The 16,890-nt window shown below is 37.0% G+C and overlaps 3 protein-coding genes across 3 annotated transcripts; all 3 read left to right on the top strand.

Annotated features, from left to right (window-relative positions):
* Positions 1 to 3,502: 3,502 nt before the first annotated feature.
* Positions 3,503 to 5,192, top strand: LOC130828600 (uncharacterized). The gene is made up of 4 exons (XM_057694564.1): positions 3,503 to 3,596; positions 3,669 to 3,790; positions 3,860 to 4,405; positions 5,178 to 5,192. Exons 1-4 carry the CDS (start codon positions 3,503 to 3,505, stop codon positions 5,190 to 5,192), a joined length of 777 nt encoding a protein of 258 aa, XP_057550547.1.
* On the top strand, positions 4,666 to 6,866 carry LOC130828803 (uncharacterized). The gene is made up of 2 exons (XM_057694808.1): positions 4,666 to 5,109; positions 5,528 to 6,866. The coding sequence occupies exon 2, from the start codon at positions 5,626 to 5,628 to the stop codon at positions 6,556 to 6,558; it is 933 nt and encodes a 310-aa protein (XP_057550791.1). The 5' UTR covers positions 4,666 to 5,109; positions 5,528 to 5,625; the 3' UTR covers positions 6,559 to 6,866.
* A 4,930-nt stretch (positions 6,867 to 11,796) lies between these two features.
* Positions 11,797 to 15,089, top strand: LOC130828804 (uncharacterized). Its single transcript, XM_057694809.1, has 2 exons — positions 11,797 to 13,264; positions 13,722 to 15,089. The coding sequence occupies exon 2, from the start codon at positions 13,819 to 13,821 to the stop codon at positions 14,752 to 14,754; it is 936 nt and encodes a 311-aa protein (XP_057550792.1). The 5' UTR covers positions 11,797 to 13,264; positions 13,722 to 13,818; the 3' UTR covers positions 14,755 to 15,089.
* The last annotated feature ends 1,801 nt before the right edge of the window (positions 15,090 to 16,890 follow it).

Here is a 16,890-nt window from a genome sequence, read left to right on the forward strand (position 1 = left end):
CGAGGAAGTGCAAAAGACACTTAAAATACCTGGAGATTGATGGAAGAGTGATCAAGTGAAACGGTTTATAAGAGAAAGCGACTTGAATTCCTGCAATACAACACGTTAGCCTTGTCCGGGGGGTGATCTCCCGGAAAACCCCTCCGACGCTCAAGTTAGAACGTAAATCGGAAATTAATGAATGATAGATTGTAGAATGAATGCAAGAAAGAAGGTCGGGATTGGGATTGCTAGTGCTAGTGCTAGAGTTTAGGAAGGCTAAGGAAGTAATGTAAGCATGGATACTAGGAAAGCTATTTCAGATGATCCTCCCTCCTTGATGGTAGCTTCTATTTATAATGGTGAAGAAGGGGAGTTATTTCTGAGGAGAAGTGGACTAACATGGGAGTAGTGGGAGTAATGGGAGGGGGACTGGTCAGGGGAAGAATGGACAGTTATTCATCTGAAGCAAGGTGAGCCAAGCATGTATGAAGAGTGGAAGGTGGTGGGTGGTTATTCTCCTTAAAAGGAGGATAGCCACAGGAGAGGGATGGCAAAGGATTTAAGTATTCTGGAGGTAAAAACCTATGGGCCTGCCAAAGAAGAAAAGAGGTCCAGCCAAAAAGCCTATTGACTAAAAGTCAAAGTCAAATCCCGAAAGGTCAAAGGGTATTTTAGGGATATGATTTTAGTTAAAAACAATACCATGACATTTAGCCCCACGCATGAAGGACAATATGAGGGGAGAGTCCCGACGCCCTGAAATATCTTCCTTTATGCGGATAAATATGCACCCATCGTAATTGATTTAGTGAAGGGACACGATCATAGAGAACATGCGAAAGCCCCATGAGGATGAACACATGCCCAATCAGGCGAATTTTCTGATGAATCATGAAAGTTGAGCTTGAAAGCTTTGAATCGACTGTTCATATGCCAAATTCCGAATTGTAACGAAAAAGATATGACCTTTTAAACTTGTCAGGCAAAAACACATTGAATACGGGGCAAACGGACATATGAAGCCGCGGCTTGAAGTATGCCGCGAAGTAGCCCCAGACGTGTTAATACATCAGCGAAATGGTGAATGCGGGATCTAGATTCCGCGACATCATATTTCGGCCCTTGCTTTCACTGATATTACAGAAATCAGGTTTTCAACAAAACACCCAAGGAGGGTCCGACTTATCGACTGTGCGGATCAACTGTCTGTTTTGAACTGATACCGCGTAACGTCAAGGGTATTCACGAATCAAATTCTTGGTAATGACGCGGCATTTCATTCTTCTCAACATTTTTACCCCTATGGTTGAACTATGCCGCGAACTAATAGTTTGCGTCTTCATTCGTAAGTTCAGCACGGGAATCCTCCTTCAATACTTAGAACATTTTGAGAAAGAGAAGGACCACCTGGGGGTCCGACTTATCGACCACACGGATATCTTTAAAAATATTCAGTACTTGGTCCAAGCAACCCTCTTTATTCCAGCATGATACGGAATGAGCCCCAGAACTCGCATCTTCGATCCCACGGACACACATGAGAGGTTCTATACTTAGAAAAATTTTTTCTCTTTTTTTTTTTTTTTTTTTTTTTTTTTTTTACTTGGATTAGGGTCATTTGGGGGTCCGACTTATCGACCATACGGAAATCCTCTTGAGAAATTTTTATGTTTATTTCATTTGTCGTGTCCATAAATCGGACAGCTGAACGTGTGACCTTCATTCTTCAAATGATTTCTCTTTCAGGAGATTCAATTTAGGGTCAGACTTATCGATCCTCCGGACATTGTCTGAAGGACTTAGAATAATTATACATATTCTACCCTTCCCTGGGAGTCCGACTTATCGACTCACCGGCTGGATGGTTTGATACTTAAACAAATTGATGATGTTTGCTCTTTAATTGAGGGTCCGACTTTTCGACCTCCCAGCTAAATTCAAGGATTTAACACTTAGACAAAATTTGCAAAATCACCCCTTCAACTAGGGTCCGACTAATAGACCTCACGGACATTTTTAAACACTTGAGAAGAAATCTGTTGGTTTCCCCTCATCGGGAGTCCGACTTATCGACTTCCCAGCTTTTATTTGGAATTTCAAGTTTTCTTTCAACTGTTCAAACCCAAAGTGAAGCATTTATTGCTGTTATAAATAGGTTAGTTGGAATAGTTCCATCTTACCTAATCTTCATTAACTCTTTTCAAATCTTCAAATTGCAAGAGAGAAAGTAGAGAGAAACGCTCAGACAATCCTCATCCCTCCTTCAAACTTCTGACAAATCCTTCGAAGATCTTCAAGGTTTCTGACAGATCTTCATCAAATTTCTGACGAATCTTCATATTTCTCTAAGGTATTCAAACTTTTCCCAGATTTTTCGAATTTCTTCAAGTTATTCTTCAAACTGTTCTCGAATTTCTTGAATATCTTCAATCTGTTCATGAATGCTAGCCTAGAACTTTGAATTTGTTTATGAATCTAGTCTCCATTCTTTACAAGTTTCGGCTTTTACTTTATTATTATCATGGATGTCGCGACTACTAACTCAGACACCAACCCTACTAACTTGCCGGAAACTCCTTTGATAGTACGTAGGCGTCTTAATAAAAAGGGTTTACCAATGGGTGACTCGGATGAAAGTAGTTCAGTGAGAATTACCCCCCATTATGAACCAATAAAAGCTGGGGATGAGTCGTTCGTATCTCCTATATACCCTCCGGAGATTATGAAAACTGCTCCTTGGGAAGTGAGCATTGCTTTCTTTCCAAATTACTTGCCGCGAATAAATCCTGACCTAGAAGGGTTATTGTATGTAGATATGGAAAACCTTGAAGGATCAGCCGAGTCTTCAGGAAGAGAGAGTGCGGCGCCAGCTCCTCCTCCATTCTACATTCCAGACGGCGGGCCTCTAAATTACTTTATTGACGTACAGACTAAGAGAGATCTAGACAACCGTCGGGAGGCCATCTCTCAAAAATGGGGTTTAAAAGATAACATAAATATTATTACCCCGGGGAATTATGACACCGTTAGGTTTCCCCCTCCACATTGTATAGCCGTATACTTCCCTTCTTTTGAATTAGGGCTTAGATTTCCTCTTCACCCGTTTTTTAGAGAGGTGTTAGAGTTTTTGGACGTCTCAGTGCCCGAGTTATACCCGAACGCCTGGGGTTGTATGGTGGCCTTTTTGATCTTGTGTAAAGTTTTGGCCGTGCCACCAACACTCACAGCTTTTAGATATATATTCAGAGCCCGCCTATGTAATTCCCAATCATACGGCTGTGGCTGGATTACTTTCACCCACCGTCGAGGACTGAAGATAGTCCAAGACCTCCCCGATAACCAGAAGGGGTATAGGACAAAATTCGCATACTTATACAACTCAGAGGGATGGAATATCAAGACCTCTTTTGATATAAAGCCCAATCTCTCGGGTTTTAATAATGGGATCCCGCAATGTTCCTTTAACGATGCGGTGATCATAGAATATGCAAAGATGGACGTTCAATTGGGAAGGAAACCAATGAACGTCCAACTTAATTGGATACCTGGTCGTCCTGAGCTGGAGAATGAGAACCTCCTCTCAGCCTTCGGCATTAGCTTGGCTATCGATCGGAGTAAGAGTTGCCGAGTTTCTTCCTTTCCTTTTCTATAGTACGTTTGACTGTTGCTAACTCATGCTTCTACAGGGATAGCCAAGCAAAATCTTCGAGCCAAGAGTCCTGAACTAATGAAGAAATTCAGCGTTCTGAGACTTGCTTCAGGGGCCATCCAGCGGGCCGAGGATAAGCCTCTTCCCCTTCCTCCAAAGGTATATCTCTATACAAAGTTCTGTTGAAAAAAGATTTTTGTTGATTCTTCCTAACTTCTTCTTTTGTAGGACTCGGCAACCGTGGAGAAGGGTCTGGAGGACGTGCCTTCGGAGCAAGAGGCTCTCCGACTTCTTGAAGAAAGAAAGCAGGTTCATATCCCCGATGAATCTGAGAGGGTGGTTCCTCCCCAGACGAGGGGTGCGACAAAAAAGAGTGGGAAGAAGAAGAGGAAGCGGGATTCTTCTTCCCACAAGGAGAAGTCGGCAAAGAGGCCCTCCGGGGGCGCGGTCCCTACCGCCCGGCCCCTCCAAATAAGGCCAGTTGAAGAGGAGACCTCGCCCCTTCAAGACTCTCCACGGCCATCTTCAGATAAAGGGAAGGAGAAAATGGGGGAATCTTCCGCGGCTCCCTCCTCTCAATATGCCGAGGTTTACCGTCGCCGGGAGGTTTCCCCTTTTCGACGCGACACACCCTTTCCGGAGCTGAGGCATAAGGGCTTAGTAGTCCGCTTTAACAGGGCGACGTCCAACTTAATCAGCAAAGTGGACGTCGACCTTTTAGAATCTATGCCCCCCCGTGATAGGGTGCGTCAAGCACAAGCTTCGGCGGCGGAGGTAATAACTTTTAAACTCAGTAATATGATTATTTTTGCTTCCAGATTTCTTTAATAATCGTTCCTTTGCAGGCGTTCATACGGTTGGCCTTTGAGCTCGACGATCGAAAATTTATAAAAATTACATATTAAAATCCTAAATTTTCTAGTATTAAAATGTAGAGTATTAGAAAGGGAGGAAGTAATTCACACTATATGAAAGATTTTGTTTTTTCTAAATTACCTTAAACAAATCCATGTGGGAAAGAACTCAGTGAGTATTTTTTACTCAATTTCTCTCTCCTCCAAGCGTATACGTGAGTGTACAGCTGTCTGGATTACTCTTTTTCTCTCTCTAAAACCTTTCACATTCTGTTCATCTTCTACTAGCTACTCACAAACCAGAGTACACTACTATTTTTAACCAAATTGCTCATTGCTGCTTAAGGCTAACTTTTTTCTCCGCCGTAATTTATTAACTTTTCTACAATTTAATATCAATTTCCATATTTGCCGCCATTGCATTAATCTCTAAACCTCAATTAGGGTTTACGTTCAATGAATAAAATACTGCTGCTGGGTCTCACTTTTGTTTGCAGCGTTTTGGAGTTACCTGCATTGTACGCTGTTTTTACTTTTATTCCCCATCTCCTTTAGAATTTTATCCCTCTTCTATTATTACTCCCATTGCCATTTCCATTACCATTTGGGTCTCTTTAATCTCAGGTACATACACTTTTTCCTTTCTTTTACATTTTTATTCAATCTGAATATGTTTTTTAATTTCTGGATAGAATGCATTTGATTGAGCAAATTATAATTCAATGTTGTAGTCTTGTAGACGTTTTCATCTGATATAGTAGTATTATTTTAGGGTTTTAAGCTGAGTATTACAATTATTCCTTATTATTCCCTTTTTGAAGGATTCTAAAGGAACAAGCGGAAAAAGTAAACCACGTTTCATTTTTTGCAACGTTATTATTTTGCAGTATGATATCAATCAAGAATTCGTCGCTTTTTTTTTTGTTTTTTTCCTTTTTACCGGATTCCCATTTGCGTAATTCCATTTTTCTGTCATTCCCATTTCGTGACCTGTTCAACTCATTGATTGGGATCTCAAGGAATGAAATTTTAAATGTTTCAGGTCATTGAAATGGTTAGTAGTTATCCTTTGGAGATCTTACCAACAAATTATTTGAGAATCTGACAAGTTGTTGTGAGTTTATATACCTTTCTGCATCAATGGGGCTTCTTCTTCGAAGTCTCATGATGCTTTTATTGTTATGGTTGGCTTGGCTATCGATTATTGCGGCGCAGAAATCTACGCAATCTGCTCGTGTTCTGGATGCAATTCTCCAAGATTATGCTTATAGGGCATTCATTCGTCCGAGGACTGGTATTGTATATGATGGGTCAGTACCTTCCAACATGACAGGGATCAAGGTTTCGGGTATAAGGCTGAGGAGTGGTAGCTTGAGAACTAGGGGTGTTCAATCGTACAAAGAGTTTGAGATTCCTAAAGGTGTTATTGTTCGGCCATATGTAGAGAGGCTTGTTTTGGTTTATCAGAATCTGGGAAACTGGTCTAATCTGTATTACCCTTTGCCTGGGCACACCTATTTATCTCCTATTCTTGGATTGCTTGCTTATGATGCTGTGAACTTATTAGCTACCAATTTATCTAATTTGGATATCAGGGCGTCAACAAATCCCATTAAAATTCACTTCTCAAATGTTAAATCCGTGCCACATGGGTCTGTCGCAATGTGTGCTTGGTTTGATCTTAGTGGTAATGTCAATTTCAGCAATGAGGTATCAAAGCATACTTGTTCAACCTCCCAACAGGGGCATTTTGCCTTGGTGGTTGGGAGTCTTGCTCCTTCCCCTGCTCCTTCAGAACCTACACCATCCCCAGGCTCTCATAAGAAAAAGAAAAATATGAAGAAGGTCTGGATAATTGTAGGATCAGTGTTGGGTGGAGTCTTGCTGTTGGTGTTATTGGCAATGTTGCTGGCATCGTTGAGAAAATGCCAGCAGAAGAAGAAAATGGAAAATATGGAGAAGGCCTCAGAGATTGGTGAAACCTTTAGAATGACGACAGTAGGCAGTGCTAAAGCACCTGCAGCTATGGTAACAAGGACAAAACCGACTCTTGAGGCTGAAAATGCACCGTAAACCTTTCCTTGTGCACTTCTACAAGCTCCCCCTCCTGCCATTCACATACATTTTCCAATTCCTGCATTCACATTCTTCTGATTCCACACTCTTTTTGGTTGGTGATTCTTCCTCCTTGTTGGGCAGGTTTCTCATTTTAGTGTGAACAATACAGAAATTACTGGTGTAGATAGTATTTTATTTAGATTGCTAGGCTTCCCCATAGTCTCTTCATTTGTTTGTGGTGTGCATTCAGGGTAAAAAGATTCTGTATGAGACTGAATTCGGTATTTAACCGTTAAAGAATAATATTCTTTGGTATTCTTTTATCTGCAGAATTGATTTTGAGTCACAGTAAATCCAATTTCTAGACTGATATTCTAATTTGTCCATGTAGTGAATGACGAATCCAGAGCTCCATGGTGCAAGAGCTATCATTATTCTTAGTTAATAATCCGATACCAATTTTGGTTTTATTTTCCCATGTTATTCATTTACTTTGTCTGATGGAACATAGATTCTAGTTTTGGATCAGCAGTACCATTAGTCCACTACCATCCAAACACTTGTCACTGTCATAAGGCAGAGGAAACAGTTTTGACAGAGATGATTAGAGCAGGATTTTTTTTCTACTTCTATTAAGCAATTACTGTCATAGAAGTTGACTATCTGGAGTTGGCAGTTGAGTCAAATACAGTAGAGTAGTATTTAATTCTAGTCCGCCATAGAAAGTTGAACTTGTGCTAGTGCAAAATTATAGATAACTGATATCTTCTTTCATGGTGACCTTCTCATGATGAGGGTATGGGTTACATTCTTTCCGACCCTCCCTAAATCTTGTCTCAGAGCGGGACTCATTGGAATGATGATGATCTCTTCTTCCAGGTAGAAATAGATATTTTGGCTGGCGGCATGAAAATACAGCTAGCGCTGATAAGTGTGCAAAAATCAGTTGGGTTGCTAAGTAGTCGAAAGAAGTGGACTTTGCACTTATCTTTTGGTATAATCTCTGTGGACTGGAGATGGTTTTGATGATTTACATTGTTAAAATCATTCCATCACCTGGAAGAATAATCGGAAGCACAATTTTTGTTGCAGGGGAAGGTGTTGGATGAGTAAAAGTGAGTGGGAATTTGTATTGATAGTTGGCTAAAATCCTTGTAGTGTTCAACTGTTCATTGTCTTAGGATTCTTTGGTGATATTCACTGAAGTATTAGTTGGAATATTTGACACCTTTGTTGTCACGTGATTATCAACTTTAACCAATCCACACTTTTTTCTTTTATTTTGTGTTCGGTATTGTTTTCCAAATTCATAAATTTGATGGAATGTGCTCATAAAAGGGGAGCATGGAAAACAAATACTCCCTCCTATTTATTTTAGGTGTCCTATTTACTTTTACAATGTTATTCAACTATCACTTTTAAATTGTATTTTGTTATTAATCTATATGATATAGTCATGTGTGATCTTATTTGAATCGTTTGAATGTAAAGTTTATTAATATTAATTTTGTATATTTTTTAGTTATATATAATTAAATATTTTAAAACTGTATAAGTGCATTGGATAGAATATATAAAGTAAATGAGACACTTAAATAAATATCGGGAGTAGTAGGTAGTTTGTTTCGCAAATTGATGTCGACTTGTCGATTGTTGATTTATTTATTTGATTTTTTTTACAAGTTTGAAATGTTTTTTTTGATTTGAAAGCAATTCAGAGACTTTTGGCAAAAGTTAACTATTGTTCATTGGATGTACTTCTCTTCTATATTTTGATTATTAATATTTATATATTGTGGCTAATGTGTAAGTAAAAATATAGTCATATTGGATCTTGTTTGAATCGTATAATCATGTATTTTCATAATATTAACTTTTTATAATTTTTAAATGTATACAATTAAACATATAAATTAACAAAATAACACATTAGATTGTGTAAAAAGTCAAATATAGCAAATAATGGAACGAGGGAAGTATAATATTGAAAAATGGTTGCCAACAAGCAAAATTCACTAAAAACCTATCTAACGCCAAATTTTAATTTTAGTCTAATAGTTAATTTTGTTTAAAATTACAACAATAATTTTTTATTATTTCGATGTCATTAAATAACTCTTATTTAAATAGGTTGAACATTTGTTTATTGTTGAACATGATCTAGATGCCTTGAAATCGATCCACTACGACATGACATTCAAATTAGAATCTATTGAAAAACAATCTAAAGTTTATTCAAAATTACAAGATCACTTTTAGTAGGAGTACCTTTGTTTGTAGAAGCATGACCTTTTGCCTTCTTTTCTAAACACTCAATTCCTAAAAAAACCAGTGTTATTAGACATTTTGTTGTAATTGGATTTGCCTTTAAAACCACCGTGTTTCTTTCTCTTGTCTCTGCTTGATGATGCTTATTCTTCATCTTTCACCATGTTAATGGTTGATAAGTTGGAATTTTGTACCTTAGAACTTTCTTGTTCTCTTATATATATAATCCTCAACAATCAACATAAAAAGATGTTAAGCAAGATCAAAAAAAGTTATCTCTTCCTTCTTATGCTTTAAGGACATCCATGTTTATATAATGCATTTTCATGTTAGTAAACATACGTTTGAGTAGAATGAGATCCAGATTATTTAGAGAAGGAGGAAGTGAAATGAATCATTCAATTAGACAAAATTACAAATAAATATATAAAATAAATTAAACGGGAGAGGTCAGAAGGGTTAATAGCTCAACTGGCCCAATAAATTTATGGTTCGACCCGGTCCAACCTAATTGGGCTCAAGCCCGGTTAGAGAGAGGAGCTCCCTGAGCAACTAGAAAATTTGAAATTGTTAAGCAAAAAAAAAAAAAAAAAATTAAATAAACCTACTTTTAAAAAAATCCCAAAAGTAAGCGTGAAAATCTCAAACTATAGGTTTGGGTCTGTTCGCAGTTAGTAACTGCGAACAGCAAATAAGACAAACTAGTTGTTCGCAGTTAGTAACTGCGAACAGCTTATTTGTCTTATTTGCTGTTCGCAGTTACTAACTGCGAACAGACCTGCTCTACAAAAACAGAAATCGGTTTCTGTTTTTCTCAAATTTCCCATTTCACAAACCCTAAATTCATTCGACATTCTCCCTCTAAAATCATTGATTCATTCCTTCAAATCTTGCATTCCTCTTTCAATTTGGCACTTCAAAATTAGTGTTGGATTCTCTAGTTTGTTCAAAGATAAATTTTTTTTGTGTTTTTTGTGTATATTTTTGTTTTTAGGGTTTTAACTAAATTTGTTTATTTTTTCAAATGTAAGTTTGTAGTTGTTAAATCAAGACTATTCTTAATCATCAATAAGCATTGAAGGTAATTTTTAATTGTTTTTATAGCTTTATGTTGGATTTTGAAGTAATGTTGTTGAATTAGTTGAATATTATTAGAAATGTTGATGTTGATGTTGGTATTAGAAATATTATTTGTGAACTTATGAATTGATTTATTATTTGGATTTTATGTGTATTATATATGTATGAACTTAGCTACATTATGGATTTGAATAATTTTTAGACCAAAAAAGATTATAATCAAATGAATATAATGTACTTGTATGGGCATGAGTTGATGTTGATGTTGATTTTCTTTGTATTAATGTAGAAAATGGCATCATTTCGCGTGATTATAGTATGTTTTTGGAATGGTTGTATTCAAGAAAATAGTGGCAAAGTTCATTATGTTGGGGGAAGACGTAAGTTGTTTGCTTGCAATTCGAACATGGATTTGAACCACTTTAAACGTTTTCAGCACTCATTAACATTGGTACAATTTAATTAACATATTACTTACATTTTCATAACATGTATTTTAGTTTTAGTGGGACCCATACCCTGCGGAAGCCTATGCAGTTGTACCCGAACACTCGGGGATTCATTCAGGGGCGTGGAGGGCTTCTATGCCACTCATATGCTTCGACATTGTCGAAGTACATCTACCAAAGCGCGTAATGCGCCAATATGGGTTGGTACAAAGCATTCCACCGCCTTGTGAAACAGAACCCCAGCTGCACCTGATTTCGCGGAAAAATCAGGCTGGGGCGAACTGGATGGAGATCAACTAGCATCACATTGCTCGTTGGGATCGAAGACTTGAGCTGCTGGCACAAGGTGTGCCAATCGATGTTCATGGTGCACCTACTACACCAGACTACATGCCGTGGTTCCTCTCCATCACGCGTCGATGGATGACACCACGTGCCATCTTCGCAGCAGCACATTACGCACCTGCTACGCCTACGATGATCCAATTTGTAAGTCTTCATTTGCATTTATATGATTAAGTTGCCAATTAAATAATATAATGTTACATTAACTAAATATTAATTGCAGGCACAAGGTGCGGCAGACGTGATGCGGTACAGCCACGAGGAGCTCGTGAGGGAGATTGCGCATGGTATGCTCGTCGGCTCGCAGTTCCAGCACTTCATACTGGAAGTCGCTGCAGAGTCCTCAACGACTACAGCCCATACGCACGTCTCATCTCTTGCTTATGACTACCATTTGGAGGAGATGGATCACTCATACCCCGTTGACGCTGCGGGGACCTCGCAGACTGGGCCATCACAGTACCAGTCCCCTTCACTGCCAGAGCGACACCTGAACGCCTCTTACTATCGTAGGAGGCGAAGGAGACCAACTCAGTTGGATAGGGTAGATGAGGGTTCGTGAGCGTTGACGTTTATCTTTTGTGTATTTGAATCGACTATGTACATATATATATTTTTTACTTGAGTTGTATATTTCAAACATGTGTATATATTTTATTGTATATATATGCTTAATTACTTTATCATAGCCTCCAAACTTTGACTTATGAATGATCGGAGTTTTGGCGATGAATCATGCCGCCTTAAAGATACATCGACTTATAATTACCTATTTTAATATCTCTAGTGCAACAAACAACAACTCAAAAATAAAGGAAAAACAAAATATTAACTAGCTGTCGCAGTTACTAACTGCGAACAGCAAATAAGACAAACTAGCTGTTCGCAGTTAGTAACTGCGAACGTCTATTTTGTCTTTCATGGCTGTTCGCAGTTATTAACTATGAACAGCTCCAAACCATAGGTTTAGAATTTTCACGCTTAGTTTTGGAAATAGTTTGATTTTGAGTTTATTTAATTAATTTTTTTTTAGCCTATGTATTTCAAAATTTCGGGCAACTCCTCAGGGCATAAATATTTAAAGGGCCTCTCCTTCTTCCTCATTGTTCAAAGCTCATATTTCTTCATCTTGCTTCTTTCCCAAATCACCAAACCACCAATATATATCTCAATCTTTTCATCATCAAGCTCCTTAATTTTTCTTCAATTACTCAACATTATCATTAAGTTGTGATCCCATTCTTAATGAATTGATTTGAGAGGGGGTTGACAAAAAATTGATTAATCCTTAATCAAGCTACCAATAGAAAGAATTTAGAAATTAAAAGCATAAAGAAGAGGAGCCATGGAAATAGATAAATATTTTGTGATTAATGCTTGCTATTGCTTTGTTTTTCTAAAATTGATGATAGAAAAAGGTTAGAAGAGAAACAATATCTTGGTTCTTTGCAATTGTTAACTTATGATTAATAATTGTTGATTTAGTGTAATTTTAAAGTTTAATAATTTTTTAACTATTCTGTTTAATATATACTTCATTATTTTTTTATTGAGGTAGTCTCACCGTGAGATAACTTTACTTGGGTTAGTCCAAAATATGTTTTAAAAAATTGTTGTTTGTATAAATAGTTATTCAATTTTCATTATGTTTTTATGATTAATAGACCTTTAGTATAGATCCGTCTCATAATGAAACAGTATTATCCAAGACGAGTTGTTAATACTTTTATTATTTTATGTATTTGAAAAATTTTCAACTTTTAGAGACCTCTAATCCTTATTTTCCTGAGAATATTTAAAATGTTAAAAACCGTCTTAATTAGACTTAAACGCTTCATAATGTTGAATAATTTGCAGACATGTGAATCATCACTTTTACTTTTCAAATGTTAATTTTAAAGATTTTTTTTTTGTTTTTTTGATTTGATGGTTGATCGGAAATTGACAATAGGACAGGGACTCAAATTAGCATAATAACCCAGTAGATTAATTAAGATTTAAGATTAGCTTGGGACTGTCTAGTGGTGTTGTACAGTGTGGGTGGTGGGGAGTTTGTTAAGCCAAACAGTCTAGCTGTACTACCCATCTTCTCTTTCCTCCATTTCCCTTTTTCTCACTCACTTTCTCTCTCCTTTTATCGTGAATTGCTGCCTCAATTACTCTTTTTCTCTCTCTAAAATCTTCCACATTGTGTTCATCTTCTACAATCTCTACTCAGGCTACGCTACTCCTTCTAATCAAATTCTTGGGAAACTATTTGTCGTCGCCGTAATTGATTCCCTTTTAAGACAATTATTATCAAACGATTTCAATATTTCCATATTGTCGCCATTACATTAATCACTCAAACCTCAATTAGGGTTTTACATTCAGTGAATAAAATCTGCTGCTGGGTTTTACTTTTGTTTGCATTATTTTGGAGTTACCTGCATTATACGGTGTCCTTATTCCCCACTTTCTTTAGATTCTTGTCACTCGTCTATTATAATCCTGTATCGTTATCTGTTTTATTGCTTTTGGAATTTCAGTGTACAGAATCCTTATGTTCTTCCGCCATTTAGGTTTATCTTTAACCCCAGGTACATACATTTCTTGCTTTCTTTTTTTATGATTTCTATTCAATCTGAGTTTGGTGTTTCACGTTCATAAATTTATGGGAAGACTGCATTTGATTGAGCGAAATAATAACTGATTGTTGAAGATGTTTTCATCTGATATCGCAGTATTATTTTAGGGTTTTAAGAATAGAGTATTACAATTATTTCTCAAACCATGCCCTTTTTGAAGGATTCCAAAGGAACAAAAAGTAATAAGTAAACGAATTTTCTTTTTTTTCGCAACGTCAACAATTAGACAAAATGTATGCCATTGTTAATCCAGAATAGTATTTATTTTTGTTATTTCAGCCAAATGCCCAGTTCTGGGTTATCCTTTTTCTGCATTTCCTTGCTGCGAATGCCTTTTTTATTCTAGAATTTGGTGACTTGTTCAACTCATTGATTGGGATCTCAAGGATTAAAATTTTCAATGTTTCAGGTGTTTGACATGGTTAATAGGTATCATTTGCAGATTATAATAGCAAATTATTTGAGCATCTGACAAATTGTTGTGAGCTTTTAATCTTTCTGCATCAATGGGGCTTCTACTTCGAAGTCTCATGGTGCTTTTATTATTGTGGTCACCTTGCCTACTGATTATTGCGGCACAAAAACCTATGCATTCTGCTCGTGTTCTTGATGCAATCCTCCAAGATTATGCTTACAGGGCATTTGTTCATCCGAAAACTGGTGTTGTATTTGATGGGACAGTTCCTTCCAATTTGACAGGGATTAAGATTTCAGGTATGAGGCTGAGGAGTGGTAGCCTGAGGACTCATGGTGTTCCATCTTACAAGGAGTTTGAGATTCCTACAGGTGTTATTGTTCGGCCGTATGTGAAGAGGCTTGTTTTGATTTATCAGAATTTGGGTAACTGGTCTAATCTGTACTACCCTTTGCCTGGGCATACTTATTTATCTCCTATTCTTGGATTGCTTGCTTATGATGCTGTGAACTTATCAGCTACCAATTTATCTAATTTGGGTATCAGGGCATCGGTAAATCCCATTGAAATTCACTTCTCAAATGTTAAATCTGTGCCAGATGGGTCTGTGCCAATGTGTGTTTGGTTTGATCTCAATGGTAATGTCAATTTCAGCAATGAGTTATCAAAGCATACTTGTTCGACTACTCAACAGGGGCATTTTGCCTTGGTGGTTGAGAGTCCTGCTCCTTCCCCTGCCCCTTCAGCTCCTACTCCATCCCCAGGCTCTCATAAGAAAAAGAAAAAGAAAAATATGAAGAAGGTCTGGATAATTGTAGGATCAGTGATGGGTGGAGTCTTGCTGCTGGTATTATCGGCAATTTTGCTGGCATGGTTGAGAAAATGCCAGCAGAAGAAAATGGAGCATATGGAGAAGGCTTCCGAGGTTGGTGAAACCCTAAGAATGACTTCAGTAGGAAGTGCTAAAGCACCGGCAGCTACAGTAACAAGGACACAACCGATTCTTGAGACTGAATATGCTCCTTAAACCCTTCCTTTTGCAATTGTACAAGCTTTTCCCTCCTTCCATTTACATACATATATCCCAATTTCTGCAGTCACATTCTTCTGATTCCACACCTCTTTTTGGTTGGTGTTTCTTCCTCCTAGTCGTTACATTCTAGAATTGCTTGTTGGACAGGTTTCTGATTCCAGTTTGAACAATACAGAAAGTACTGGTGTAGATAGCATTTTGTTTAGATTGCTAGACTTCCTCATTATCTCTTTATTCGTTTGTGGTGTGCATTTAAGGCAAAGCTATTCTGTATGAGACTCAATTCGATGTTTGACCGATAAGGAATAAGATTCTTTGGTATCATTTTATCTGTAGAATTGATGGAATCGCATTACGTTTTAAACTGTCAACATAATGCATCCAGAGCTTAATGGTGCATGAGTTATCATCGTTCTAAGTTCTCATTAATCTCATTCCTGATATTGGTTCGTTTTGATTTCAACTTGATAAAACCTCCCTTGTTATTCACAGAATTCAATTTGATGGAACATAGATTCTAGATCTGAATCATTAGTACCATCCACACACTTGTCTATGTCACAAGATAGAGGACAAAGTTTTGACAGATATTATCAGAGCAGGATGTTTTTTTTTTTTATTTATTTCTATTGAACTGGACCACCATCTTTATCAACTGGAGTTGGCGGTTGGGTCAAATTCAGTAGAATAGCATTTAAGTCTAGTCTTTGATAGAAAATTGAAGTTGGGCAAGTGCAATATTATAGCTTGCTGGTCTCTTCTTCTAGATCGAAGTAGATATTTGGGCGGTGAATGGCATGGGAATATTGCCTGCTATAATATATATGTTCAAACTTTTTAGTTGGGTTGCTAAGTTGAAAAAAAATATATTTTGCACTGTTCTTATCATAATCTTTGTGGACTAAAGAGATTTACTGGATGTGTTTTGTTCGTATGTTACACATGCAGACATGCTTAGTTTGAGGCTTTGCATTTTCTCTTTGGTCCGTCCAATGTATACAAGTACTTCTTGGTCCTTTAGTCTCATATATGTTTTTTCATTATGTTTGTATACTTTAATGGGCCGAGGGGGGGCGAGCAATTTTTAATGGGGCGGGTTGTGCTAAGCCATTTAAAAAACATAATGAGCCATGCCATTTAAAAATTGAATTTTAGAAAAATTTGAGCGAAAAAATTAAAAAAATTAAGCAAATAAGCGAAATTCTAAACATTTCCCAAAAGTAAGCGTCCGAACCCCAAAGCTGTGCTTTGGAGCTGTTCGCAGTTACTAACTGCGAACAGCTATAAAAGACAAAAGAGCTGTTCGCAGTTAGTAACTGCGAACAGTTCAAAAAACACAAAATAGCTGTTCGCAGTTAGACTGCGAACAGCAAAAAGACAAAATAGCTGTTCGCAGTTACTAACTGCGAACAGAAAAAAAAAAAAAAAAAAAAAAAAAAAAAAAAAAAATTTCTATTCGCAGTTAGTAACTGCGAACAGCTATTTTGTCTTTTTTTGACTTGTTCGCAGTTAGTAACTGCGAACAGCTCCAAAGCACAGCTTTGGGGTTCGGACGCTTACTTTTGGGAAATGTTTAGAATTTCGCTTATTTGCTTAATTTTTTTTAATTTTTTTGCTCAAATTTTTCTAAAATTCTTAAAAATTTTAATGTGTCGCTCTATGTAAATTGACCCGATGGACAAAATCTGTTAAAATGAGTAATTCAGCCATCAAAAACTAATAATGAATACAGTTGTGTAAGGTGTTTATTAGGGTCAAGTCTTTTGATTTGGGTTAAAATTGGATTTTGTTATTTACATTATTTTTTATATTATGTAAATGAATTTTTGAAGTTGGGTTAATGTTTGTATACGAAATCGGGTATTATTTCGTATCAAATCTTTTTTAAACACCTTTTGTTATATTGTTACCAATTGAATGATGATGAATTTGTTTATTCGTCACTTAAAACATGGATACTCCATATGCTAGGGAGTGTAGCGGCCTAGGAGGTGTTAATGAAATACACATAACATGTTGAAAATTTATGGCTTTTCCCATATTATGGCTAAAAAAAAATAATTTCCACTTTGCATTATGTGGGAAAGTATTTCCCACAATACCATCCACGTGGAAATTTGTTTTTTTTTT

This window comes from Amaranthus tricolor, chromosome 12, assembly GCF_026212465.1.
Source record: "Amaranthus tricolor cultivar Red isolate AtriRed21 chromosome 12, ASM2621246v1, whole genome shotgun sequence".
Lineage (NCBI taxonomy): Eukaryota > Viridiplantae > Streptophyta > Magnoliopsida > Caryophyllales > Amaranthaceae > Amaranthus > Amaranthus tricolor.